At 43.2% G+C, this 26,753-nt stretch overlaps 1 protein-coding gene across 1 annotated transcript in view; it reads right to left on the bottom strand.

Annotated features, from left to right (window-relative positions):
* The window catches only part of LOC120548794 (latent-transforming growth factor beta-binding protein 2-like), a 91,694-nt gene that overhangs the window by 43,784 nt on the left and 21,157 nt on the right, over window positions 1-26,753 (bottom strand). Inside the window, exons 4-8 of the mRNA XM_039785276.1 lie at window positions 13,494-13,759; window positions 12,259-12,447; window positions 9,200-9,400; window positions 7,341-7,609; window positions 6,038-6,140 (exon numbers count right to left, since the gene is read on the bottom strand). Of these exons, the coding sequence (XP_039641210.1) occupies window positions 6,038-6,140; window positions 7,341-7,609; window positions 9,200-9,400; window positions 12,259-12,447; window positions 13,494-13,759 (1,028 nt within the window). The remainder of the gene's footprint in view (window positions 1-6,037; window positions 6,141-7,340; window positions 7,610-9,199; window positions 9,401-12,258; window positions 12,448-13,493; window positions 13,760-26,753) is intronic.

The raw sequence follows: 26,753 nt of genomic DNA, 5'->3' as shown, positions 1-26,753 counted from the left end.
AAGGATTGATGCCATCCATAGGACGGGAACAGGAGACTTCCTTTCCACACCATTGGGGACCACTCTATAGGAAAACAACCAACACCAAAGCTAAGTCCTCCTCAGGACCCTTACAGCAATTTACTTTTTGACATGCCGCCACGGGACAAACTGGTTCTGCTGAAAGAAAACCAGGAGCAAACAGAGCTCTTTAATCACCACAGAGGGTTTCAGGTCTTTTGAGTCTCTAAGATGGCAAAGCCATCTCTTCTTGGCCTCTGATCCAATGCTTGATTGGAGCAAGCAGCTTAAAGGGAAGTCATTTGTTTTCAAAACAGAATGTCTCCTTGGCACGCGCCACATTTGCCATTCTGGCACGGTCCATATCACATGCCCTGTAAATAATGTGCCCCTGCCAGTAAAGCAGAGGCTAATCACTTAGGACACATGGAATCAATATCAACTTCCTCCTGCTGATACAGACATAGACACAAAACCTCTGCAAAAGCTACAAGATATTTGCTCAATCATTAACAGTCTTAGCTGTGTATCTGTATCATATTGCTATTACCATCCCACGGCACATGTGAAGCAACAAAAAGGGTTGATTAGGAGATTTTTTCATTTTTCTGCAACATTAAATCTGTACTCAAAACATATTTTTCATTGTTCCTATTCACTAAAGTATGCATTTTACATCTCTGTTTGTAGTTTGACAATTTTGCTTAACGCCCTTCTCCAAGCTTCTGATAGCAATGGAACCCGCATCAAACACACATTTAAAACAGACCCACATTCCTCTATGATCTCCAAGTCACTGTGGAATATTAACCACCTAAGCTAGTTCCAAAAGAAGGCATGCCACGGTGCATTCCCAATAAAAATGTGCTTGACTTTGCTTGTATCCAATTAAGAAACGCAACACAAATTTCATATCCATCTGCCTCCAACTGGGATGTCTTGTAGTGGTTAGGTCTGCTCCACACTGATTAGCCACACTGCTGCCCAGCTAATAGATTCCATCATTCTAGTTGTGAAGGGATAACACTAAGTCAACATCAATGAATCAAATGCTGTCAAAGATATGTGACTATGTGTCTACATCTAATCACCATAAGAAGCTGCTGTGGAGCTGTTCCAGCGCATCTGTTCCCTCGCTGCCTATTTCTAAAGGGCAAAGTCTCTGCATCTCTGGTTTTTGTTGGTTATTAACAAGTATTCATGTTTGATCAGTGCTAATAAAAAGTAATAAGCACAGGCTTTGGCCCCTCAATGTATGTCTGATTTAATGTCTGGATGATAGATGGGAGATTTGGGGGAAATGAGTTCCTGTGGGAAGATCTGTTGAGCCCTGTGGGCCCCCTCCTTCTTTGCCTCATCTGACTATTGATCTAAACCTCATGAAGAATAGTGTCCCCATTACAAAGATACACAGAGAGACACAGAAAGGAGGGGTGGAGGGGTGGGTGGTGCTCAGGCAGTGACGGCATGATGACCTTGATGACCCAGAGAGGTAGAGTTAGAAGAAGCCAAGGCTCCTGTGGGTGTGTTGGTTACTTTAAGCCAGGGGTCACCAACCTTTTTGAAACTGAGAGCTACTTCATGGGTATTGAGTCATATGAAGGGCTACCAGTTTGATACACTCTTCTGAAATAACAAATGCGCTCAGTTTGCCTTTAGTTATATATGATTATTAATGATTAATGATACTTATCTATGTGAAGACAATGATCATGTTAATGATTTCTCACAATAATTATCAACAATGACTTAACAAGGTGGGAAACAGATAATATCAATATTAAATTTTCATTTTTAGAACAGGCCTGAGGGCTACTCATGTGGTCCTTGGGGGCTACCTGGTGCCTGCGGGCACCGTGTTGGTGACCCCTGCTTTAAGCCCTGGGGACATCTGATCTGGCTCCCTGGGAAGCCTCCCAGCCTCGCAGACAGGGAGAGTCACGGAGATGGAAGCTGCCCAGCAATGACAGATGGTAAGACAAACGGCTTGTGGAATTCCAATAGCTGTGAAACTCACAGTGAGGGAGGGGCTGCCAGCACAATTATACAGAGTCATGCCAACGCTACAGGATGGGTCAGACTCGGGCCGCAGCAAATGTCCTTCAGTTGGCTTTGGGAACCTCAGATTACTTTACTGAAATGAAATATATGCCAAGAGTTGCACAAACAACTACACCTTGGCTCTTTGCTTTTCAAATATAAACTTCCTCTCAGTTTCTGTTATGTGCTCTTCATGGGACCTGGAAACCAAATTTCCATTCTCACTTGACTCACTCAGTCACTGGTCAGCTCTCGTACTCAAGGACAGTTTTGACCCCCTCTACAGGACATCAGATTCTCCATCAGAAATGACAACCCTAGATTGAATTAGTTTTTTTGTTCACGCCACCTTATCATCAGAAACAGAGGGATGGAGCTGACTACAGCCTCCTCTGGTTGATCTGGATCTCATTATGACCCAGGAATACTCAGTATGTGACTTTTAAATGCTCTGGCTCCTGAAGGCTTCAGCTCCCACCGAGATGGGACGTACCGGCAATCATGGCTCTATAACGTCAGCCCTGCTTCACATACACACACATTACATACCCTTATTGCCACAACAGTGACATATAGTCCTTGGTGTATAATAATAAATAACTAGAAAATTCCGCAAGAAATTTTGACAGTGTGCCTACTACTTGGTGCACATCCGAATGGCACTGGCTAACAGTAAATCTGCTGTTTGACATGGCCCAAACTAAAGAGTCTCCAAGATAGGAGGAGGAGTTTGTGTTTGGTTATTCAGAATTTTGGAGAAACTATTCAAACTTTAAAATGTTCCACATCTTTCATACATTCAGGGTAGTATTCAACTTTCAAATCACATTAATACTTTTAAAAATATTCAAACTTCTTTGAGACTTTGAAAAAAAGCCCTTCTGACATTTTTACATTAGTGTGTTTTGGATAGAATGTACAGACTCAGAGTGGCATTATGTAAGGCACATTGAGCTTCCAAGTGAAGCCGTGTCCAACTGCCGCACTGCCTCCTGTATTACATCATACAAGAAATGCCAGGAGGAGAACAAAAAGAGGCCCTTTTTGGATAGCTAAAATAGTCCTCACATTTCTGACACAACACACACCATTCTTGCACAGGATGACCAGCAGGGTGTCATGATATCTGTCACAGTATTAAACATTAAGCGATAGTAGTTAGGGTTTTTGAGCTAGAAGCAGGACTATCTAAGGTGCGCTACAGCCTCGTCTCTGTGAAAACACCTGTTGGTGTTGAGGCCTGAAGTCAGATAGGAGTCAGTCAGTTGGTCAGTTAGTCCATCATGACATCATGTTAGCTGAAAAATAACACCTCTTCTCCTTTCTTCATCTCCTCTCCTCATCCTTTCTTCCTCTACTCTTCTTGTCCTCTCCTTTTCTCCTCCTGTGGCAGTATGTGTTGCTAAAGGGGGGAGACTGTATGTTTGACAGGTCAAAAATGTACATTTAATGATAAAAACTCTGAAGTTCGTTCTTTAATTCAAAAACGTGGGTTCAAACGGCAAAAATATTATCATCACAAGAAAGATAAAAGTCTGGCGAACACATTGATGTGGTTTTTATGTTTGTGGTGTGAAATATATGCGACACAGAGCAGGTAACAAACAGGGAACCTTCTGCGTCCTTCCAGATATTTTTTTCCATTGGTTCTATCTGCAGTTGGTATGAACAGAGCCAAAAGTTTAAATCCGGTGGATTCCATAGTTACTGGTACATGTCTGAAGAGTGAAAACTGTAGGGGAGAGAGCAATTTGTTTAGAAAAATTTCAGAGAATCGTACTGCAGCTCCCCCCTCTGTCCTCCCCTCTGGCTCTCAACAATCCGTCCCCATACACACACGTTAGAAAATCTGAAACGGTCTGAAAACTGGACGATACATAAACTGTGATTTGGTAGAAACCGTGCTTGACCAGAATGCCCATTCAGCCCAATAAAGGCCATAGTCTTGTCTTCGGTTTAAACTTAGAATTATTTTCCTACATTAAAGTATGGCGATACAGTATGGCCCCAAAGAGGGGGTGTTTTCAGCTATGTTAAAGGAATTCTCCTTTAAGCGATTTCCCGAAGATTTCCCATTAAAGTCTATGGGAAATTTCGCGCAGTTTTTTGCCGATTTCGTGAAAACCGCACTGCAAATCTCTAAGAAAACTCATAGCACACTACAGTTATTGCAGCACATCGGCATACTGAATAACCAGCTATATAATGTCAGCTGTATGTTGAAATGCATATACATTCACAGACTTCACAAAGAGACACAACCAGACTGCAACCACAGCAATACATCATGAGACTATATTTGCATATAGCATTGTGCTGATTATCAGTCGATACTGTACCTTTACCTATACCGAGTGAGGCTCATGCAAACATAGTGACATTGATGTGGAGGCAGGATGGGCCTAGAAGAGGTTAATAGAGATATCTGAAGTAAATAAAGGTGGCAAAGACTTACTAAAACAGAACTGTCGCCATCATAATGTGGTCATGTTGGTATCATATACATAAATGTAATAAAGAAAATGAAGTAGCAATGCTTCCTCTCAGTCAACAGTGCATTTTGTAACCTGCTATAAACTGACCAATGGTAGCGTTACACCCCAAAATACAAACTAGGCTTTTGTGAGATCATTATCACATACTTAACAACAGACACAGGAGACTCTTATAAAGCTGTATGACTTTTCCCCACACTGCAAGCCGACAACTGACCAATTCACTGAGAAATAAAAGGTTGTTTTTCAGGGGCTGTTGTCTTCAGGCTATATATCAATCCTGACAAACACGTAAGAAAGCATACATCTTGGCCAGTAAGAGAGAAATGCAGCTGAAACATCTAGCCAAGTGTTTAAACTGAGAACAATAACACTCAAGAGGAATTCAAAGCATTTATCTTATTAAAACATACTACATGACTTCATTTTAACTTCATTTTTCATCTCTTTCATTCTCTTTATTCTTCCTTCCTTGCCTGCGTGTGTCCCGGGACCCCAGGCTTACAGTGTGCTGCCCCGAAAAAACAACCACAAAAATGAGCAAATGGGGTATTCACTACGTTTCTCCCCCAGACTTCAAAGGAGGGAGCAGAGGAAAACATCTGGGAGCCAAAGGAGATCGTGCCGGGGACTTAGGAATCTGGCATGCCGAGGGAGATAGAGAGAGGGAGAGAAAAGAATGGATCATCGTCTATGATAGATGGAGGAGACGGAGAGGGATGTCTGCTTCTGATTAGGGTCTGATCAGACATTATACAGGGTACGGGGAACTGACATCTGCGGGCATGGCCGTAATATGAATGTATGTATAAGTGCCGGGAAATGTCCCCATGTGCCACCAAATAAGCACGCCCTCCAAATAACACGCAGAGCTGTCAGGCCGAGTCTCCATCTGCAGTAAAGAGTGTCACCACCCACCCTGCCTGCCGGCATGCAACCACCCTGCTGCTGTTTCTCGAACCTACCGCAGCTCTGGTTGGGAAGCAGCTGAATTGCGGTTGTTCATTTCCTCAAGGCCACATTGGCTCGATCTGCCCGCAGGGTGGGTGGCACTCCTGCCAGGCTCTCATCTTCATGCTAAATGTGTTTTCATTTGCTTCCTAGTTTTGGTTTTATGGAAGCGAAAAACAGCTTCATTTTTACAACTGGGTGCATGGCAATGTCACACAGCCACCTCAGAGGAGTTTAGGATTCTAATGAAGGCTGCTATGTGCTAATCCTCATCAGTATCGTGGAGGCCTGTGATAAATGCTGTAAAAGTCCACCAAGCATAAACAACTGCTGCTGCATCACTGACTAAACGCCTAATATACAGCACTATGAAAGTAGAGCCCAGCTGCATCTTGTTGTTTTGAACCAATGTGAATAATAGCACAAGAATACAGAAAAACTTGAAAATAATACCAACAGAATTAGACTAGATTAGAAATAGATTAAATTTAAGTGTGTAATGGAACAGAGCGGAACAATCAGATCTAATGGCTTTAGTCAGGAGGGCTTACCTGGTTTGGTTGGACACTTGTGGCACTTGTTTAGACCCCAGGAGGTGCCCACGCTTCCACAGCAATCATCCTGTTTGGTTAGGCCAGGCAGAGGCTTGCCACACTACAACAACACACAACACACATCTGCATTAAATCTCAGAAGTTCTGAGAATGAGTGTTACATGTTTGTGCATGCATGCTTGTTTGTGTTCAAATGTATGTGTGTGTGTGTGTGTGTGTGTGTGTGTGTGTGTGTGTGTGTGTGTGTGTGTGTGTGTGTGTGTGTGTGTGTGTTGGCAAGGGTGGAATTTGTAAGTGTGTTCGTGTCAGAGTGTACGTGTACACCTATCTGCAAGGACAGAGTGAACCAGACACATCTGAAAGTAGTTAGTTGGAGGAGGACATAAGCGCTGAGTCTCAAGAACAACTTATTATGGCACTTGGCTAATTGTGAAGAAAAATTCCTATCAGACCTTATTGGATTTTTGGCCAATAGAGATTGAGGCAACAGAGAGGACATTCTTCTGGAGAACACCAAACTGGCATACTGGCAGTAGAAGAGGGGAAACTACCGCCTAAAGCTTTTGTATGCTCCGTCTCTGGGGCAGTTCTATTGGGGTTCTGAAAAAAAAAACATTGTGACTGGAGGCTTTAATGCTTTAGCTCTCTATGAAACCAGAGTAGAGAAAATAGGAGCTGCAAATCAGCACAAACAAACTTGTTCAAGAAATAATGCTGGCAAAAACAACTCTACTGCAGATCATGTTGTTGCGAGAGTAATCCATAACGGCTTATCACAGCCAAGAAAACATATGCTGTATTAAGCCTCAGATTAGCCAAACTCACGCACTGCCACTTAAGCACTTCCCTTTCCTAACATCTTTTTTTCCCCCTTTGATTCATATCTGTTGTGACATACGTACATTATCCTGACCATGCAAAGTACAGAAAATCTGCGGTGCATGCCATACTTTATGCACGGTACCATACACACCATGAAAGTCATTTGAGTTACAAAGAGAACCACATGGGCTGATTTGTAAGCTTAACCTTTCTCCTCTGAATGCATCCTAACTCATAAAATGCCTACGACGGGGAACTGGTGGAACATGAGATGACCAGTGTGGTCAGATCTCATAAATTCTGGACATGAAGTTTGAGACAGCAGCAATCAGAGTAGGTGATGGGATGAGAACGGAATGGTACCTGTGGTAAAACAACACTGGTGGCAACACCTATGATGGGCTAGGATACAACAGGTGGCTCACATCAGCTCGTGATGACAGTGTACATAGTGTGGTTTAATGACTTAACACAATACCTGTCCATCGACTGTTTCCTGAAAGCATCTTCCAACATGTCCGTTGTGACGGTTGTGCGGTTGGGCGTGGCCATTCCCATTGGTGTGGGGGTGCCTGCTGCTATGCTCATTGGTGGGTTCATGTCCATTGGAGCGCTGCTGGACAGAGTGAGCCCCATCTGTGGTGGCCGGTCTCTGCCCAGGCTGAACCCGAGCTACTTGGTGGATATGGACTTCGGCATCTGGAGGGTGCTGAATGTGTACATTCACCAAGGATGGGTGGAGAGACACTGGAGAAGGAGAGACCCACAGTTTACACATTATAGTGGATAGTTTGTAGTTTCAAATTTTGGATAGTGTAAGTGGAAGCATCCTCAGCCAAGGGATAAAAGCTGTATATACATACTGCAGTTTGCGAGCTATCAGCTAACATCCTGCACAAACATGTTCAACACACACTTAGATTGCTTCATCACCAAGTTATGAGATCTATGTGGGGAATTCCTGGCAATGAGGACACTATTAAGACAATACAAAACAACAACACAAAGAGGTTTTGAATTCTCTGGTTTAAATCATATCATCTTAAAGACCAAGAACAGATTTTTTTGAGGAGCTGAGAAGATGTTGCAATGTGGAGAATGAGCTCTTTTGTCCTTCTGACAGAGGGGAAGCATCTATCTTCATGGAGTGCCAGGGTTTTTTCCCAGAATCCTGACCCACTCTCATAAATCATAGTCGCAAAGACAGATGCAGGGAGAGTCCAAGGAGATGAAGTAGACCTTAAAAAGAGTCCTGGACATGAAACTGAGTGTATATATAAAGCATACGGACAGGAAGGATAATTTCTTTGTTGTGACATGACAATACATTGCACTCATGACATTTAATTATGTAATTAAGTTATTTACTTTGTAATTCAAAATGGTGGATGGAAGATTTCTGAGTGGAATTTAAATTATTGAAGACAACGCTTCTGCTTCTAGTTACTGTAATACAGAGTGAGATGCTGAGCGAGACGCGAGGAGGAAATAAAACAAGGATATCAGGAGAAACGTAAAGTGAGTAAATCTTTTACATTCAGTCTTATAACTTTTCTAATAACCACTTTGATAAAACCAGCATTGTGCAAACAATATGAGGGCTTCCATTTACTTATCCATTACTCATTCTGCTCAAAATACGAGTCTGACCTCCACTGCTGGCCAGCAAAGGCAGCAGAGCACTACAGGGTAAACAGTGTTGAAAAACAAAGAGTCGACTTGTGCGCATTTCAAAAAGATATACTGCGACAATAAGGAGAAGTGGAGCAATTGGCAAAGAATAAAGGCCCCCATCACACCAGCATTTGAAAAAGTGAAATTTAGCTAAATTAATTCAACTGGAGTTGCTGCGACCAGTGGAGTAAAATCTTTTGTGATGAGTTCAACCGACCAATAGCAAACCGTCTTGACTGTGCTGACTTTTGGAGAAAGGAAGAGCTAGAGAATCCACAATGGAACAAATAAGTTGTGTTGCACCATCCCCTCCTCTGTTAAGAGTATAAACTCCTCTACAAAAGAGGAATTGTTTGCACACACTTGAAACAGGAGTCGAGCTGGAGTCGACATGAAACAAGCTTGTTAGCTAACTGACAGTCTCTCTGAACTTATTTTCGCCTCTTCAATACGTATAATCAAGAACAAACTGCCAGGGGTGTGTAAAGAGCACAGTACATAGGAAAAAGATACTGAGACTGACTATCGCTAGCACATTAATGGCTAGCTCGCCAGCTACGGTAGTTCGTCAACTATCCCTACAAGTAGACACTACGAATGTTGCTGTTCCACTTTCTGGTGTGACCAGGCCAAGTTGGGCCACAGTGTGCAGTGCACAGTTACCTTGCTGATTGGACAGTGGTAGAGTGTACATGGATTGTGAGGGAGATTTTGGTCCTCTGGCATCTTTGTGGGTGTGAGGGGTGGGTCTGGCAGGAGGTGGGGCTGGCAGGTGGCAAAATTTCCCTGTTGAGTTTGATGGACACCAGCACACGTCCCTGCCGATGCATCGGCCTCCATTAAGACAGGGTATCTGACAGAAGACTGCAGAGAGGAGGAAGAGAGAAACACAGGGGGTGGGTACGTCAGAGGTAAAGAGAAAAAGATGAAGGGGTTATTAGAAGTGAAAGATTTGTTAGGGTACACAACAGGCCACATTTAATTGCACAGATTTATGCATCCTCATGCACAAGGATCCGGTAATAAGAAACAGAAGGGAAAGCCCTAATAACAAGGGCATGTGCTGAGGCTTCATGTGGACAGATTTTGTTTGCAAACAGTTAGCAATGGTCATACTGTTCTCTTCTTTGGCCCTACCAGGCAGACACCAGTTTCAACTTTGTCCTGAGGGCCTCATGCTGCACTTCCTTCACAGGCATGTTTTGTCTCACACCAGTAATTACATACTCCTGTGTGTGGTGATGACGAGTGATGATTCATCCTGCAATAATTCTGAGAAAATAACAAGTGCATGGATATTTGTATGATCAATTGGTTGGCTGACAAGGGGGAAATAATGTGAATTTCCCAAACTATGAAATCATGGACATTTCAAAAGGAGGGCAACTGGCTTTTCATCATATTTCAAACATCTACATTTTCATTTAGGCCAGCACTGTCCAGATGGTGTTTGACAGTACTGCTTTCACAGCTCTTTCGCTGGCCTTATCTTTTGGCATACAGGATGGGTTGCCAGCCCCGCACCCTACATATCTGGGCCTGCTCTCATCTACAGATTCCCTCTAACCTGACCTCCCGTAACTCAAAACATCAAAGACCATCAAATGGAGAAAAAAAATCTATCCAACCGTGACGAATAAGAAAAGCACCATTCTGGGGCACAAAGGATGAAAAAAGTGAAGCACTGCACCTTTCCAGATGAGGAAGCACCATACACCACAAATATGAGGACTGCTTAACAAGACAGCTGGAGAAGCGGATGGGCCACAAAGTATGAGATGAAAGAGGATGCTAGCGATGGAAAAATGCTGTGAGCTGCATCCTCTCTGTCTCATTGAGACAGACAGTAACATGCTAACAGGGTGCAAACAGGGAACAAGGAGACGCTGGACAGTCTCTATGGCATGTAGGGAATGAGCTCCCTGTCACATGGCATTAACAACAGTGAGACTGGAGGAGAAAGAGAGGGAGGCATGGAATAAGAGTAAAATAGTAACAGACAGGGAATGAAAGGGATTAGTAGAGGAGAATGGGAATCGAATAGATTGAAAACAGAAAAGAGACAGCAATGGAGAGAGAGAGGAGGAATAAGCAATGTGAGAAAAAAGATGTGGAAAGACAGACATAGAGAGAGGTCCAGCTAGGTGTCCACACACACAGGAAGGCCTCCTGTGACTAGACATGGTGGTTAAATTATCAGCTCAAGGAGGCTATTAAATCCTCTCAATGTGGGATGCAGGTCTGCACTGGTCTGTGTCAGGCCAGTCCCACCCCGGCATGGGGCAGGAACTATTCTTAGACAACAACCTTCTGTCGACTCTGCGCACCACACTCCCTGTCTGCCTATCTGTCTGTCTATTTAACAACCTCTAACAAGCAAATAGACACACACACACACACACACACACACACACACACACACACACACACACACTTCTCACTCAATAAACAGACTTCTACTCAATATAATATCAGGCTTTAAGGTAAATGTTGTACACAGGGTGCGTATCAGGGGAGCCCGTTATAATTATCCAGCCAAATTTGACTGCACCGTGTAGGGAACATAACAACAGCATGAGATAACTGTTTGCTGTCCACTTGACATTCCTCGACGAACACGCACACCCAAGCAATAACAGGATGCAAGACTAAATGGAAAGCAATCTCTTTTTAACACACTCTTTAACACATGCTTTTGTATAATGAAGGATTTCTTGAGAATGAAAATGGGACATAAAAACAAACCCGATGCTCAGGAAGACGTGGAGGTGCCAGGAATGTAAAGGCCTCTGCCAAGACGCTGAAGTGTTTGGAATATCTTTGCCATGTTCCAAAACCCCATTAATGGGCACATAAATCTGCAACATCAACCTGTTTATATATTCATTGGTGAGCTAGGTCCTCCCCAAAGAGCCTTCTGCATTTAAGTGAAGGTTGGTTGCATGTTTATGTGCCTGTTTGAGTTTGTATGTATGTAAGTATGTAACTGGAGAGGATTTGTATGTGTGTGTGGTATGTGCAGCCTCTAATCCACAAGTAGTAATTAGTGTGAGCCTTAGCCAGACCCTTAAAACTGATGAGAAAACTAAGAAACATGCCGGGGTTCGACCCCAACCGTGGCATTGACCGCCCCTTCCCTTCCCATGGACACTCCTGTGTGAATTTGGAGCAAAGCCCCCCGGATAAATGGAAGGTTTATTGTAATCCCTATAAAATCCTGTTCATGCTGCTACTCTTTCTCTCTTTCTGCCTCTCCCTCTCCTCTTTCATTCGTTTCTGCTCTCCCAGGGAGCACGTAAAATGGTTAACGGCGGGGCCAACCGCGAGGTGTAAACCGCAAAGAGATGGGGCTAAGTGTTGGGAGCGTGGGACCACCAGCTCCACGTGTGTGTGTGCGGCGGGGAGATTAGCCCCCTATTACAGCCCGCTTTTTTTCTGGTCTAACCCCATCTCTATCGCTTTCCCTGTCTCTGTCTCACTTTCTCTTTGACAGTGAGAGTTTTTAGCGTAGCTCTCAGCTTCAATGTCCACCACTCTTTGGGGTTGGTATTGTGAACAGACAGCATGCCAATGGGAACCCATTTTGTCAAGCTCACCCCATAAAAAAGGAATGAGAAAGTAGGAGAGGCAGTGACAGAGAAGAGAAGAGAAGATGAAGGGTGACAAACAGACAAGAAGGATAAGGGTTAATGATAATCGGAGGCCCCAGAGTTGACACTCACAGAGTCGGAAGCCGTGGTTCTTTGGCTGCTGCTGCTGCAGCTGCTGCTGGTGCGAGGTCTCGCTGTAGACCGTGGTGATGTCTCCCTTCTCACAGCTGTTGTAGCAGCGCCCGCCGCTGCACACCCTGCGGCACAGCATGGGTGTGAAGACAATCTTAATGCGGTCCAAGTTGGAGGTGAGGTTGGCCCCTGGAAAACACACACACACCTGGGTGAGAAGGAGCAGCAGCAGCAGAGACAGGCTGGAGACGAGCTGCATCCTTCCTCCTTCAGCCTCACTGTGACACACTCCCCATCTGGGCAAAGGGAGGTTTATAAGTGTGCGAGGGTGTGTGCTGACGCCTGGGCAGCGGCACGCTGCAGCTGAATGAGCGATGTGCCACAGGCCAGCAAATGGGGGAAAGAATACTATTAGGTATCGGGCTAGCCTCCAAGCCCTTTATCTTTGGGAGAAGGTGTTTTGGATGTGTGTTATGTGTGAAGGAGACAAAGAGAGCTTGAGTGCAAGTTAACATTGTGTAATGGTGGGAAGCTGTTCAACAGCCGTTGCTGTGGTACAGGGCTAAAAAACAAGAGAAGCAGCTGTGTATGCTGGATGGTGGATCAGAGGAAGATGAAGTAGTGAAGGGAGAATTAAAAATAAGGAAAGACCAGATCACATTTCTTTTTTGTTGTGGGTAGAGGCGCCAGGGTTCAGTGCCTGTCATGTCAGAGAGGTGACAGGGCAGATTTCCAAAGACATCAGAGCATCAACACACAAGAACACACACACTGCTCTCACTCCTCTCCAGCAGATTGTGGACCAGCAGAGCACACACACACACACACACACACACACCCACACACACACACACACACACACACACACACACACACACACACACACACACACACACACACACACACACACACACTGTATGCAGCTTTTATATCAAATGTCTGTCTGTCTGGTGTGATGCAGACCACAGAAGGGGGTGGGTGGACAGGGGGAGAAGGCAAGTGCCTCCTGGGAAGCTGCCAATTATTTTTCTTGTGACTAATGTTCCATTCGACGATGACACCATACATGTGTACAAATGTATCATATTCTCGGTGAAAAGAGCCAGAATGGGCCGTGTTTGTTTTGACGTGGCTAAGGAGAGTGGAAATGTTAAGCATGCATGTAAAGTGAGAACAGATCTCAGTTTTATGATATTCATTTCACAGGGGGTAATAGATCTGTTTTTTGTTCTTACCTGCTGGTAATAATGCATTGTTGAACTGTCCGTGCAGCTGGCTGTCGCTAGTAGGCCTGTGAGTGTTAAAGGAGTGCCCGTTGCTATGCCCATTTCTGTGTCCATGCCAGTTCCTGTGCTCACTGCCGTGGCCGTTAGCGTAGCCGTTGCTGCTGGGTAGAGCGTTGGAGGTAATAGGCCCAGAGGATGATGGATAACGTTTCACGGTGCGGGAGGTCCCAGTCTGCTGAGGGGAGGAGTCTGAGGGTCCCCGTCTCACTTGGGTCCTGCCATTCACATCATCACAAGACCATAAACATATGACCTCAGCCAAACGTTAATGTCCCATACATATATACACTCACAAAGATACACCCATCAGCAATGTATGCACATCACCGTGAAATTCATTTAAGCATGGTCAGTGTGTGCAACAGAAAATAATATTCCTGCGAGACAAACATGCTGTCTTAGGTCATAGCTTTGCTTAATTGATTTTATAGACGAGACACAATGATTTGGAAATAATTTTGCTTTAATCAAATTAATAATACCATATCATTCTTTAAGCACATAGGGTTTCTCAACTAACGTCTGCTGTCACAGAGCCGTGACCCTCAGTAATTAATGAAAAGATTCTGTTGTCATTTTACAAGAGACGATTTTTCATCACTGATCACTGGCAACCAAAGGGAATAAGACTCACAGGCTTGTGTGTGTGTGTGTGTGTGTGTGTGTGTCTGTATGTGGCTGGTCTGAGAAAAGTGTGTGATTAAAGACATTAGTTTCCATCTCCCATTGTGTCTGCTTGACTAGATTATGAACTCCCTGTTCTGTCTGACTGTAGCCAACCAGGGAGCAACATCCTGAGTGTTGCACCGGGCTGAAGGAAGTATTAAAACTAGGGTCGAAGAACTAAGCTCGTCCAGGGCTGCGAGGGGCACGTTTCTTTTTTTAACAGTGAGCATTTGATTTGGGTCAATTACTGAGCCTGTGTTGCACGACCTGGAAGCTGAGCTCATGTGAGCGACCTGGGGGAGGCGCGTGCCTCTCAGACAGACAGACAGGCAGACAGGCCTACCTTGGCTCTGGGGTTGTAAGAAAGCTTGGGGAGTGCTGGAAATCAGCCATGCAAAAAAAACATCTGGATCCCACTGATCTGCCCAGACAGCAGAGCAAGACAAAGATGAACCATGTCGGGTAGATCAGAGGAACAGTTCTACAAAGCACACCTGTGGCCCTGTAAGGTAATTGAGGCTGTAATCAAACCCCAAATGAGGATATAAACCATGCATTAACATTTATTACATGTGGTTGTTCGCCACACACCACGTATTTACACACTGAATCAGCTCTGTCGACCCGCAGATCAGGTAAATAAACACGTGTGCCCGCTGCACCAAATGCATACGTGTACACACACACACCCTGTCCCAGCTGTGCTAGGTGTAGCACAGGCCTATGCATGTCTCTTTATTCACAAACCACATTCCTGCTGCCAAGGAAACAGGACACTAAATGAAAAGGGTAAAAGGGAGACAAACATTTGATAATGGTCTCTCACTCTTCTTTTTGAAAGACAACAGGCAGCACACCTACAGTATAGCTGACAGCTGCTGACCCAGATCCTGAATCTCCAGGGCGGGTCCCGGGAATAGGATGTGACACAGGGAAACAAGAGGTGCTAGTGTCAAGGTGGTAAGGACTTATAGGAGGAGGCTAACCCTGCTACACCGTCCACTCCAAATTATGATTGGGTTTTTCCATTGCTAACAGTGACACCTGGCCTGCAAGCATCCTGCCTCACTTCCTAGGCTTGGCCAGATGTTACTTTGTCTGTCTCTCTCACTTTTAAATGGCAAAGTGACTTCCTCCCATCATGAGCTCACCGCTGCCCTCTCTGCCTGAAGATCAGGGGAGCGGCGAGGGCAAGCACGACTCACTCTGCACGTTTGATGTCATCATTAGGAACTTCAAGGCCTCAGGAGGAACCATTCCCCCGCTTTGTTCTGGGTGACTTGAAAGCAATTTTGAAGACTACTGCCAAGATTACATGGAACAAGGTCTGAACAGACAGATGGGAAAAATGTCTTGGGTATCAAATGATGGCCATACAGTTTTAATTAAATCACTAATAGCGCTGATAAGAGAGCTGCTGAATTAGCATATGGTACAAAGACAGAATTGAGGCAAATCAAAAATGATTGGAAAAATATATAAAATGTATTAAATATGTTTTTAATTCAAACTTCAGATCTAACTATCGGAAAGCGTATTTCCAAAAATGTTCCAAACAATTCCTTTCATTAAATACATTAGCAATGGCCACAGAAAAAAAAAAACATATGTTGAAATCATGAGGCCAAATAATTTAGACACTTTGATTACATTGGGAGATTTACTTGCATACAGTGTGAGTCTTAACTGGGTCTAGTACATGACATGTATTATATCATGTTCAGAACATGTGCTCAAAAATTACATTCAAAGAGAAACTACACTGATAAGTCTCAGTCCAAACACTTGATCAAAGTCTCAGTTTACATCTGATATCAACAGAGGCCTTCAACTAAGACATAAAGCTATTGGCGCTGTCCACTCATCATCACTTATTTCACATGTACGGAAAGCAATTAGAGCCAAACCTCATCACATTTGAGGAAATTACAAATCACAGTGATGGCCAAGAGTCTACACTGTGCACCAAAGAACTGTACAGCTTCCAATGCGTTGCAAAAGTATTATTTGGCACACTTGCTATGTATCTTTGAACTAGGTATTACGACATGTGAATATTAGCTCTCATGAAGGCACGACAGGCAGCATGGACAGCAGTTTCAGTCACGCCTCTTGACCCAGATGAGTTGGCGAGGAGGCAGTTTTGAAGCACAAACATCTCACAGTCAAACCAGGACCAAGAACTGGTGGACTTCTGCTGATGCTGCACATACAGTACAACATGATAAATTACACTGCCAAGCCAAATGCTAGGTGTACTTTGAAGTTTTGATGAGAGCGTGTTGGGTGGGAGGGGAGGTTTACGTGGAGAAATTCAGTTAGGTGGCTTTGTTTAAGTGCCAGGAAAGCCCTGTAGTAGGGGCTTGGAAAACACCACTTCCCATCATTCCAATGGTGACTGTGTCGTTTCTGTGAGTTGTCCACAGGGAAACGGGAGCCTCTTAGGAAATTCTGGATTTATCTTATGATCCTGTTCACCTAAATCACTCTCACACGCACGGACGCGCACACATACATACACACACACACACACACACACACACACACACACACACACAACACACACACACACACACAAACACACACACACACACACACACACACACACACACACACACACACACACACACACACACACACAGTGACCCAGATCCTCAGGAATCGTTTACATCTTAAACCATCTCCGTAGCCCACTCTGCGTGACGAGGCCAGAACAGTGTTTATGTGAAGCAATGCACAGTAACCCATGGGCCACAGCTGATTCATTTACTAACAGTTCAGTTTTTGAGTTGCTTTCATTATCTTCTCTCTCTATAAATCTCCATATGAAATAAAGCATATTTGTCAGTTGCAACTAATGTATTGCAGACAGAGAGCCTAGTTGTTCTGGGCTTAGGATGCCAAGTAGGTTGGAAAGGATTGTGATATTAAATGTTTTTTCACCAGCCCTCTCAGCACTTGAAGCTCAGCACAAGTCTACCTTGGCAAAGCTCATTTTTCATTTTGATTTGTTTGAGAATACCAAAGGCAGAACCCACACCTAATGGCTCGGACTGTTGGCTTATGGCACCTAATGCAGAAAAAGGAGTGATATGAAGAGCTCGTCTGGTTGTTGGATGGAGCCATGTGGCTTTGAACAGACTGTATAAACAACACAGTCTGACAGCAGGCAGAGGTGTCTGGCATGAGTCTGGGTCACACTGCACAATCCGATAGCTCCAAGCTCCCAGCCTTGTCACTTTGCCCCGTCTCAGTTCTCTTTGCGTTCGACTAGACATGACCTTCAGAGTGACGAGTGGTAAACCTCTGAAACCATCGGTAGGTTTACGACCAATCAAGAGTCGCTCTATCCCTCTGAGGAAAATTAAGTCATTATTCCTTTTTTTTTTTTTAAACAAAATGTTTAATGGTTCCATTTACCTCTTTCCCAAAAATCCCTATTACAGAAAATACACATAATTAGGGCAATTTGAAGGCTACTTGGTAAATGAGAAAGTAAATGTAATGAAAGTGTAAATCACAGTTTTCACACATTCATCTCATTCAGAGAAAGCATTAAAGACCACTGTTCATTTCAAAGCTTGCGCTCGGACATAAAGATCATCCGTCTAACTGGAGGGAACAGCAGAAATCGAAAAAAAACTGTGCAAACAGCAGCTGAAACAATGAAAACGTTGTACTGCTCAACCACTGCAAACACTGTTGGCAACAAAGGAAGAGGAGATTTACGAGTGTTTCTGTAATATGCACTTTTGGAATCAAAGAGAAAGGCTATGCTGTACAGAGCACTGTGTGAGGAATCAAAACAGTTTTTGGATGCAACAAAGCATATTGGCCCTATTCCAAAGCCTTTAAGTGCTCCCTACCAAGTGGCAAAGCAACAGTTAAGAGATTAGGAATAAACTGTGCAGCCCAAAGACTTTCCAAAAAATATTATATTTTTCAAAGGAGGCACTATTAAACTGAAAAACACCTTGCTATGGACAGAAATAATGTATCTTTCTGCTCTAGATAACATTTGAGACTGTCAAGAGAAAGAGATGTTTTTCAGCAAAAAGTTCAACAACAGATGGTGCTCCACATTTAACAGACTAAGGCTTGCAGACAAGGAAGGAAAGTGCAGACTGTTGAAACTAGTCCCAGGAGGTGTTATTCAAGAGCATTAGCAAAGACATACACACTTGACTCTTGTTCATGTTTTGCTATTCAAAGCCCAATAGAGTTATGAATCTCTGTGACGTCTAAGACATTAACTATGATGTAGCTAGTAAAAGAGAAAACATTCCAGATTAGCAGCAGCAAGATATTATTACTGGGATTCCTGTTCCAAGTATGATTTGTTTGCTTCAGAATTTGATTTGGCAAAAAGTCAGCTTTTATATCTGATATTTGACAAGAAATTAATTATGAATTGGATATTTTAAGTCTATATTGTTCTCCCACGTTTAAGCTAGCTCTCATGGCCCACAGGCAAAGGAGGGAGTTTAATTGGTCTCTGTCTTAACAACCTTGGTGTATTTTAGGAGGTGAAAAAAGTCTCTGCAGGCTGAGAAAGAATTAATCTGTTCTTACCCACCCAGTCAGCGCACCAAACCACCAGTGGTCAAACCCCACTGTGGCCACACATCTCATTCCTCAGGCTTTATGCAGAGCGGCCTCATCCATTCATCATTCGCCACTGAGGCCCCTGTGTGTTCTTTCAATAAAATCCTGAGGTTTTGAAACTTAGCATGCACCAATAAATAAAACATCCAACCCCAAGTGCATTTTCATTATGCTGTTGTTGTGTGTTTCTCATAGCAACAAGGTCATGGTGGTGAAGTTTGTGTTGGTTGGAAATTCAAAAATAACTCAACACCAGCCTCTGTCATAATAAAGTCCCCCTGAAATTACAGCTTTTTGTGGATGTTTAATCTCTGGTAGTAAATGTTTTAAAACTACTGGCTAATCTTGTTTTGCAAGATTATTGTGAAGCTTGCACATCAGCCTCACATCAGAACTCACAGGGAAACTCTTGATGTTGGTGTTGTTTTAAAGGAATAGTTTGACATTTTGGGAAATACACTTATTCTCTTTCTTGCAGATGAGAAGATTGATACCAAGAAAATATGTGTATTCCCCCAAAAAAATTATACATTATATTTACATAATATATATATATATATATATATATATATATATATATATATATATATATATATATATATATTTATTTATTTGCCCTTGCCCCGGGGTACACTGATGTGGTCAAACAAAACTATGATTACACATAAGAGGTGATAAGATGTTAAATAAAAGTTGCAATTAATGAGTTAAATAAAAACTACAGAATTGTTTTTTTTATTCTTGAATACATGAATAATGAATGAATAATGTCATCTCATAGAGCTCAGCAAATAGTCAGAATACACAAGAAATACAAAATGATGACATTTTAACTGAATGCTCCATGGGAATTTAATTTAACATTGCCAGTAGTACCAGTAGTCCAATGTGTTTCATACTATAAACTAAGAATAACAGGAAAACACCTAGTCATAGAAACATGTGCAGTGCTTTAACGATAAGCTGCTTTCTCCCGAAACAAGGACATGTTCTTCTCATATACGGCTGCATAAGGCCAAACATCAGTGAGCAATTAAAGCCCAGTCTCTCTTTGATAACATCTCTAGTCATTATGACTTGGATAATTGTGGGTCCTGGCAGAATATTTCCCCTTGTGAAAATCTGGGTGCGTCTGAGGTCTTATCGCACCAGCCACTGAGGCTGGATTAAATCATGTTCTTTCTGTCTGGAAGGCCTTCCAGGAATCCCACTAGTAGCAGCCAGAGCCTGGGTGAAATAAATTACAGTCGGGTTGGATTGATTCTACGTTTTTTTATTTATTTATTTTCGCCCCAGGGGATGAGGCTTATAATAGAGCAACCATCACCGCGATCAGCCAAAGTGCTACAAAGACAAATGAAGATGAATGAAGTTCCAATTAATTTCATAGGTATAACTTATCTTACAGCCTGCATGAAAATAGATTTTGTGTAAATTTGACCTCATTGAGGTTTTCAGACACTACGTGATCAAAACATATGACTGCTGCCGTCTACTCAATTACAGGCCAAAAGCTGTGAAATAAACAGTTTCCTTTTCTTCTTCAGGGGGCCAGCAGCAGTGCCAACCTGTCTGTTTTCACCTCAGCATTTATAATGTGGGGGTTTCAAGCTCGAAGAAATCCAGAAAGGCCTGATTCTGGATGGAAGCAAAGCAGTGTGGTTGCTGTGGTTCAGGGAGCAGAATCAAAATGCCTGGAGACATAGTGAGCTGAGAGGCTATTCAATACTCTGCAGTTTATTGTAGTTGCTCTGATCATTCACTTAGTAAAACGCCACAAGACAGGTCAGCAGGAAGAGCCATTACAAAGTGCTGACTGAGGCTATGCCTACACTGGTCAGTGTCATATATCAGGCTGCTCTGACAAAGAGGCGGGTTTCCAATAAGAGACGTGATTGAGGGAATGTCTGAACCAGTCTGTATCATTGGTTTAAAAAGCAATAAAATCTTTACCAGAGGTTCACAAAGAACACAAGGGAAAAATGCAGACATTAAGAAGGCCAACACAAAGTTGAGTGTTGACGTCTGGATATGAAAGAAGAAATTCATGTGTGTGGGATTTGTATGTTTGCCCCTTTTAGAGTTCTTCTCCACCGCTCGGCCCCACACAGGAACCCTACATCCTGACATTTGACTGGATTAAGTGGTTCCATGCACAGCTTGCATACTGCTTATTCATGCTTTCAACACCATACCCCATATCTGGGAGATGAACCTGATTGATGCTCTCTCCATCTGCCTCAGCTCCGGAGCTGGAGGGTGGAGTACATTCTGGAATAGGCGCCCCTCTTCCTATAACTGCCTTACAGTATTTGTCCCTCTGACAGCTGCATCTGCACAGGCCTGCCTGATGAGAAGGATTTGGCTGCGGACACCGAGCCCGCTGGCACTGCGGCCCAGAGAGTGTGTTTCAGATGGGGCTTTGGAGAGTTGGGATGGAGAGAGAGAAAGACATATCTGTCCCACGCTGAGTGCTGAGTTCTCTATGGTCCTTTGTTCCCTCTGGCCTAGCAGGAAGCCAAATACTCATGGGACTCATTTGGCTCTGTGTTTGTAGAAAGAAACACACCAAGTCCTGGCTTGGTCATATACTGTAGTTGTATGTTAAGCTTGTTCACATTAAAAAAATATACAGTACATTTAGACACACATATTACAAAACATATGCTACATCAATCTTGGTTAATTTACTACCACCATAAGTTGTGCAAAATTCAATATTTCCTAGCCTTTTTGTGACGCATGGAGAGTTCACCTGAGGACAGGTTGGCCTCCACAGCTGAGTCTGCACTTTGTTAACCCACAGTAGAACTCCCCCCCCCCCCAACACCACAAAACCATGGCAAAGAATGTCCAGCCATGCTCCGGAAAGCCCTATCCCACTCATATCACAAGTGAAAATACACCAGGGAACGGGGTCAGGGCAAAGGTAAAGTTAGTAGCACCAGCATGCAACACAAACACGCCTGCAATCATCCACAAGCAGAAAGCCAGTTAACCTGACCCCGTTCAAGTTCATTCCCAGTCTACCGCACGCAGGGACACAAATCAAAGCTCGAGACACACTGTCATATGCCTGGTTTAGAAGCGAGATAGAGCCTTATTGAGGAGAGAGCAGCACACACAACCTGTGGGAATTACTCTGCACTTTACCCCTCTAACCTACTTCAGCCTGATTCCCCATCTGCAGGCCTCCACTGTTTTGGCAGCAACCAAAAACGGAGACAAGAGGATGATTTCTGACATGTCCTCTTTGAGCAGCAAAGCAGACTTCCCAGGCTAAATGCTTAGATATATATTATAGTCTTAAGAACACACATATCTGATCAAAGTCGAAAGCATGAAGAGTATTATGAGATGGAAAGCTACGGCAGGATTTGTGCTACTCTCTCAAGTTATAAGAATCTTGTCGAATGAATTTCCACCTTTTAACGCTTTTTATTCAAGCTCTATGACTGGATATCTCAGATTCTTCAGTGATCATTTACTACCAAGAACATTGGTGATGATAGGAAAACAATATTTCTCCACAGGTGCTGAGGTCACCTACAGGATTTTGACCGTGGCTGCCGTCAGCACTGGTGTGTGTGTGTGTTGTGTGTGTGTGTGTGTGTGTGTGTGTGTGTGTGTGTGTGGGTTTGTCTGGAGTGGGAGTGAAAGCAACCAGTGATCCATGATTAACATGGAGAACTCCCACTATGACCACAGTTTCCTCTGAGAAACGGCTGTGTGGCTATGTCCAAAGCCTTGAGTCAACAAGCCACATAACCGCCAGCCCTATTAGTCACCAGGCAAACGGCGGGGCTGATATAAGCATAACAGTTAATGCAGAGAAAGCCGTATGCATCACCCTCTTAAGGGTCGTTCTGCTCCATGTCACTGGGTGTTTTTGTTTTTTTCCAACATCTCAATATGTTACTGGGTGTGACCAAATTTGCAATCATCCCTGAAGCACATTGTACTTTGCAAAAATGCACAGAGCAATTACTTTAATGGGCCAAGAAATTAATGCATTGAAATTAAATTTGAAACATTTCAAATAAAGAACCAGTGCTGCCCTACTAAGGCAAAAGACCTTAACTCACCAGAGTGTGAAACTGAGAAAAATGACTTTAAAGTTATCTTAATGTCCTGACAATTGAGTCATATGTATAATATTGTAATTTTCACATTTTGTAGTGTATACCTGTATTGGTCTTATAATACATCCATCGATGCTCTGCTGAGAGGATGGTTACTTCAGCCAGCAGTTAAGTTTACAAGAATCTGTCAAAATTTCAAGATTTGTGACAAACCGACAGCTTTTGTTTTAGCTTGTTTATCAAAATTCGCTATTTAGAGTAGAGCTGCGTTTGTGTAAACAGCGCGGTGGACGAGGGTGGACTGCCCAGACAGATCAGATTGAAATAGAACGCTTCCTACATGTTTATGCCTGTAGACAGGTGAGTGGGTATTGATACATATTTACTTTTATGTTTTATTGTAGCCTATTTACAGTAACGAGCGTAACGCTATCTTTCCCAGTCAGGTACATGTGCAATTCAATACCACAATTCAGGCATCTGCTGATACCGACTCGACTACCTATCCGATACTAGAGCAGAGACGATATGCTTTTGTCCCGATTCAATTCTTTCACGATACATGGGTTGCGATTCAATTTATATTTCGATTTTAATTTATTGCGATTCTAGAAGTATTGCGATTCGATAGTATTGAGTATTGCGATTTTCTTTGAAGAAAAAAAAGTTGAATAATACACTTCTAGAGACAATATATTATGACACATTTCTAAAAACTAACAGTTTTCTAAGAAGAATGCATATCATCCTAACATTTATATCATTTGTAAAGAAGAACATAACATGTATTTTCTGCATTTTCTGCTTTCAGTCGGTTTTGCTCGAAACGGATATGATGTAGCGGTACCGTATAAACAGAAAATATTTAGGTGAATCATTGGTTAAAAAAAAAAATTATATATATATATATATATATATACATACATATACATATATATATATATATATACACACATACACACACACACACACACTGCTTTTATGGAAAAGAATTGATATTAAAAAATGTTGCAACAAAAAAAACACAATAAATGTGATTTTCGTTTTTTTTCCCCCATCCCTATCCGATACCGCGCTCTCTTTTCCCAACATTTTGACATCACAAAATTGTAACAACACACTGAGGGACAGTTTAGATTGGCTGGCTTTAACAGAACTTAAATAGCAATTGCAAACTCTAACCCAAGACTAGACAATTCCTTCTCCCCATAATACATTCATCATGGTGGTGTAGAAGAATTCAGGATATCCTCTAGTTATCCAATGTACTGAATGTTTAGGTTCTAGTACAAAAATAACTTTAACTGTATGCAGTATCACTGCAAAGCTCTGTTATCCAGGTGGCTGCTGCCAGTTGTCCTTAGTGTGATTATGTAACAGACCAGAGAGAGATGACCTGCCTACTGCACACACATCCTGCTCTGCCCAGCTCTGTTTCCTGGAGAGGACTGATGTCAGAGAACGGTGGGGGTATGGAGCTGATATGGAGGACTCATAGGAGGTGCTGAATACGTCCTCTGTGCGTTATCACAGTTCCAGCTTAGCCAGGAGTGTTCACCACTGGCCCTGACCTTCATACTGGGAGCTGACAGACTCGCTGTGATCTACAGGATCTCGTGCTGACAGGGACAAGCCTTTCACTACTGCTGAGCACAGCGCTCACAGGAAACGCTGGTTTACAGTGAAACACGTTTGGTCAGGGGAGGAAACAGATATTTGTTTGCCAGCTGCATAGAGGATGTGCCTATTTTAAATATGACAGTTTTAATCCCACAGAACAGGCAGCTGGGACATTTGGGACACAGTTGAAATGGTCAGGGGGAGGACTGGAGAAAGGAATACAAGAAGAGGTAAGGAGTTGTATTCCCATGTCCCAGAATCCCACTGAACAGAAGGCTCCTCATATGTTTTGTCCATCCCGACAAGACTTTTATTCAACTGTCAGTCATAAATGTGCTGGATTCATTCAGTAGGACATTTCAGGAAACCGTTTATTATCTAAAATAATACTTCAGGAGGCAGCTGTGCCCACACAGGACTGACAACATGGCAGTCATCGTTAGATTTCGACAGAAAGAAATTCCATCCGAGTGTGGTGGACAGATTTGTAACCATGAAAATGGCTTTGGGTTCTGTGAACACAACAGGGTTTCCCACAGCACTTTGCAGTTAAGGCGGCCGCCTAAGCAACAAATGCCTGCCGTCTTAACTACGTTGTCGTCGTCGTCAAAAAAAATGTATATGAGCGATATCCGCTATGTTACTCTGTCCTGTTTTCCCCCTTTAATTCCAAAGCACACAGTTGACAACTCGCAGGTGGGGGTGGTGGAGACAGGCTCGGACATAAACGCCACAGGCTGCTGTGGACTTGTCACAAGCGGTTTCAGGAAAGTGGCTGCATGTGTCCGACAATGCACAGAACATTAACCGGTACAAGCCTACAGCTGTCCGCGGACACGGAGGGCGGAAAATGTGTCAGAGCCTCCCGGACAGGTTTCCTGCTAGTCGGTCAATGGTTAATGATGGGTTAACATTTCATTTAATTTTTATATCTTTTGGAAGGCTGGCTTCCAAAAACTGCCACTTAATAGCTAATTAAGTAGCCTGAGGTAAACAGAAGTGACGTGGTGGCTGGCGTCTGGTGTGTGCGCCAGTGTTTGTGTGTGTCGGCCGGCCCCCCGCAAAGCTCCGACATGCAGACTGTAGAGGAACAGAAGAAAGTAGCTGCACCTTCGCCAAAATGAAGACTGAAAAACAGAACTATATTGGTACAAACATTTACTCGCCATGTGGCAAATAGCCACATACAGTGGGGAGAACAAGTATTTGATACACTGCAGATTTTGCAGGTTTTCCCACTTACAAAGAATGTAGAAGTCCGTAATTTGTATCATAGGTATTTTTCAACTGTGAGTGATGGAATCTAAAACAAAAATCCAGAAAATCACATTATATGATTTTTAAGTAATTCATTTGCATTTTTGGGATGGTGTTCTTGGGGTTTGTACTCCTCCTTCTTCTTCCTCCAAACACGGCGAGTGGAGTTTAGACCAAGAAGTTCTATTTTTGTCTCATCAGACCACATGACCTTCTCCCATTCCTCCTCTGGATCATCCAGATGGTCATTGGCAAACTTCAGACGGGCCTGGACATGCGCTGGTTTGAGCAGGGGGACCTTGCGTGCGCTGCAGGATTTGAATCCATGACGGCGTAGTGTGTAACTAATGGTTTTCTTTGAGACTGTGGTCCCAGCTCTCTTCAGGTCATTGACCAGGTCCTGCCGTGTAGTTCTGGGCTGATCCCTCACCTTCCTCATGATCATTGATGCCCCACGAGGTGAGATCTTGCATGGCGCCCCAGACAGAGGGAGATTGACCGTCATTTTGAACTTCTTCCATTTTCTAATAATTGCGCCAACAGTTGTTGCCTTCTCACCAAGCTGCTTGCCTATTGTCTTGTAGCCCATCCCAGCCTTGTGCAGGTCTACAATTTTATCCCTGATGTCCTTACACAGCTCTCTGGTCTTGGCCATTGTGGAGAGGTTGGAGTCTGTTTGATTGAGTGTGTGGACAGGTGTCTTTTATACAGGTAACGAGTTCAAACAGGTGCAGTTAATACAGGTAATGAGTGGAGAACAGGAGGAAAAGAAAACAGGAGGAAAAGAAAAACTAACAGGTCTTTGAGAGCCGGAATTCTTAATGGTTGGTAGGTGATCAAATACTTATGTCATGCAATAAAATGCAAATTAATTATTTAAATTTCTGGATTTTTGTTTTAGATTCCGTCTCTCACAGTTGAAGTGTACCTATGATACAAATTACAGACTTCTACATGCTTTGTAAGTAGGAAAACCTGC

This window comes from Perca fluviatilis, chromosome 20 (assembly GCF_010015445.1).
Source record: "Perca fluviatilis chromosome 20, GENO_Pfluv_1.0, whole genome shotgun sequence".
NCBI lineage: Eukaryota > Metazoa > Chordata > Actinopteri > Perciformes > Percidae > Perca > Perca fluviatilis.
The sequence above is the reverse complement of the archived record's forward strand: the minus strand, read 5'-3'. Positions and strand labels throughout refer to the sequence as shown.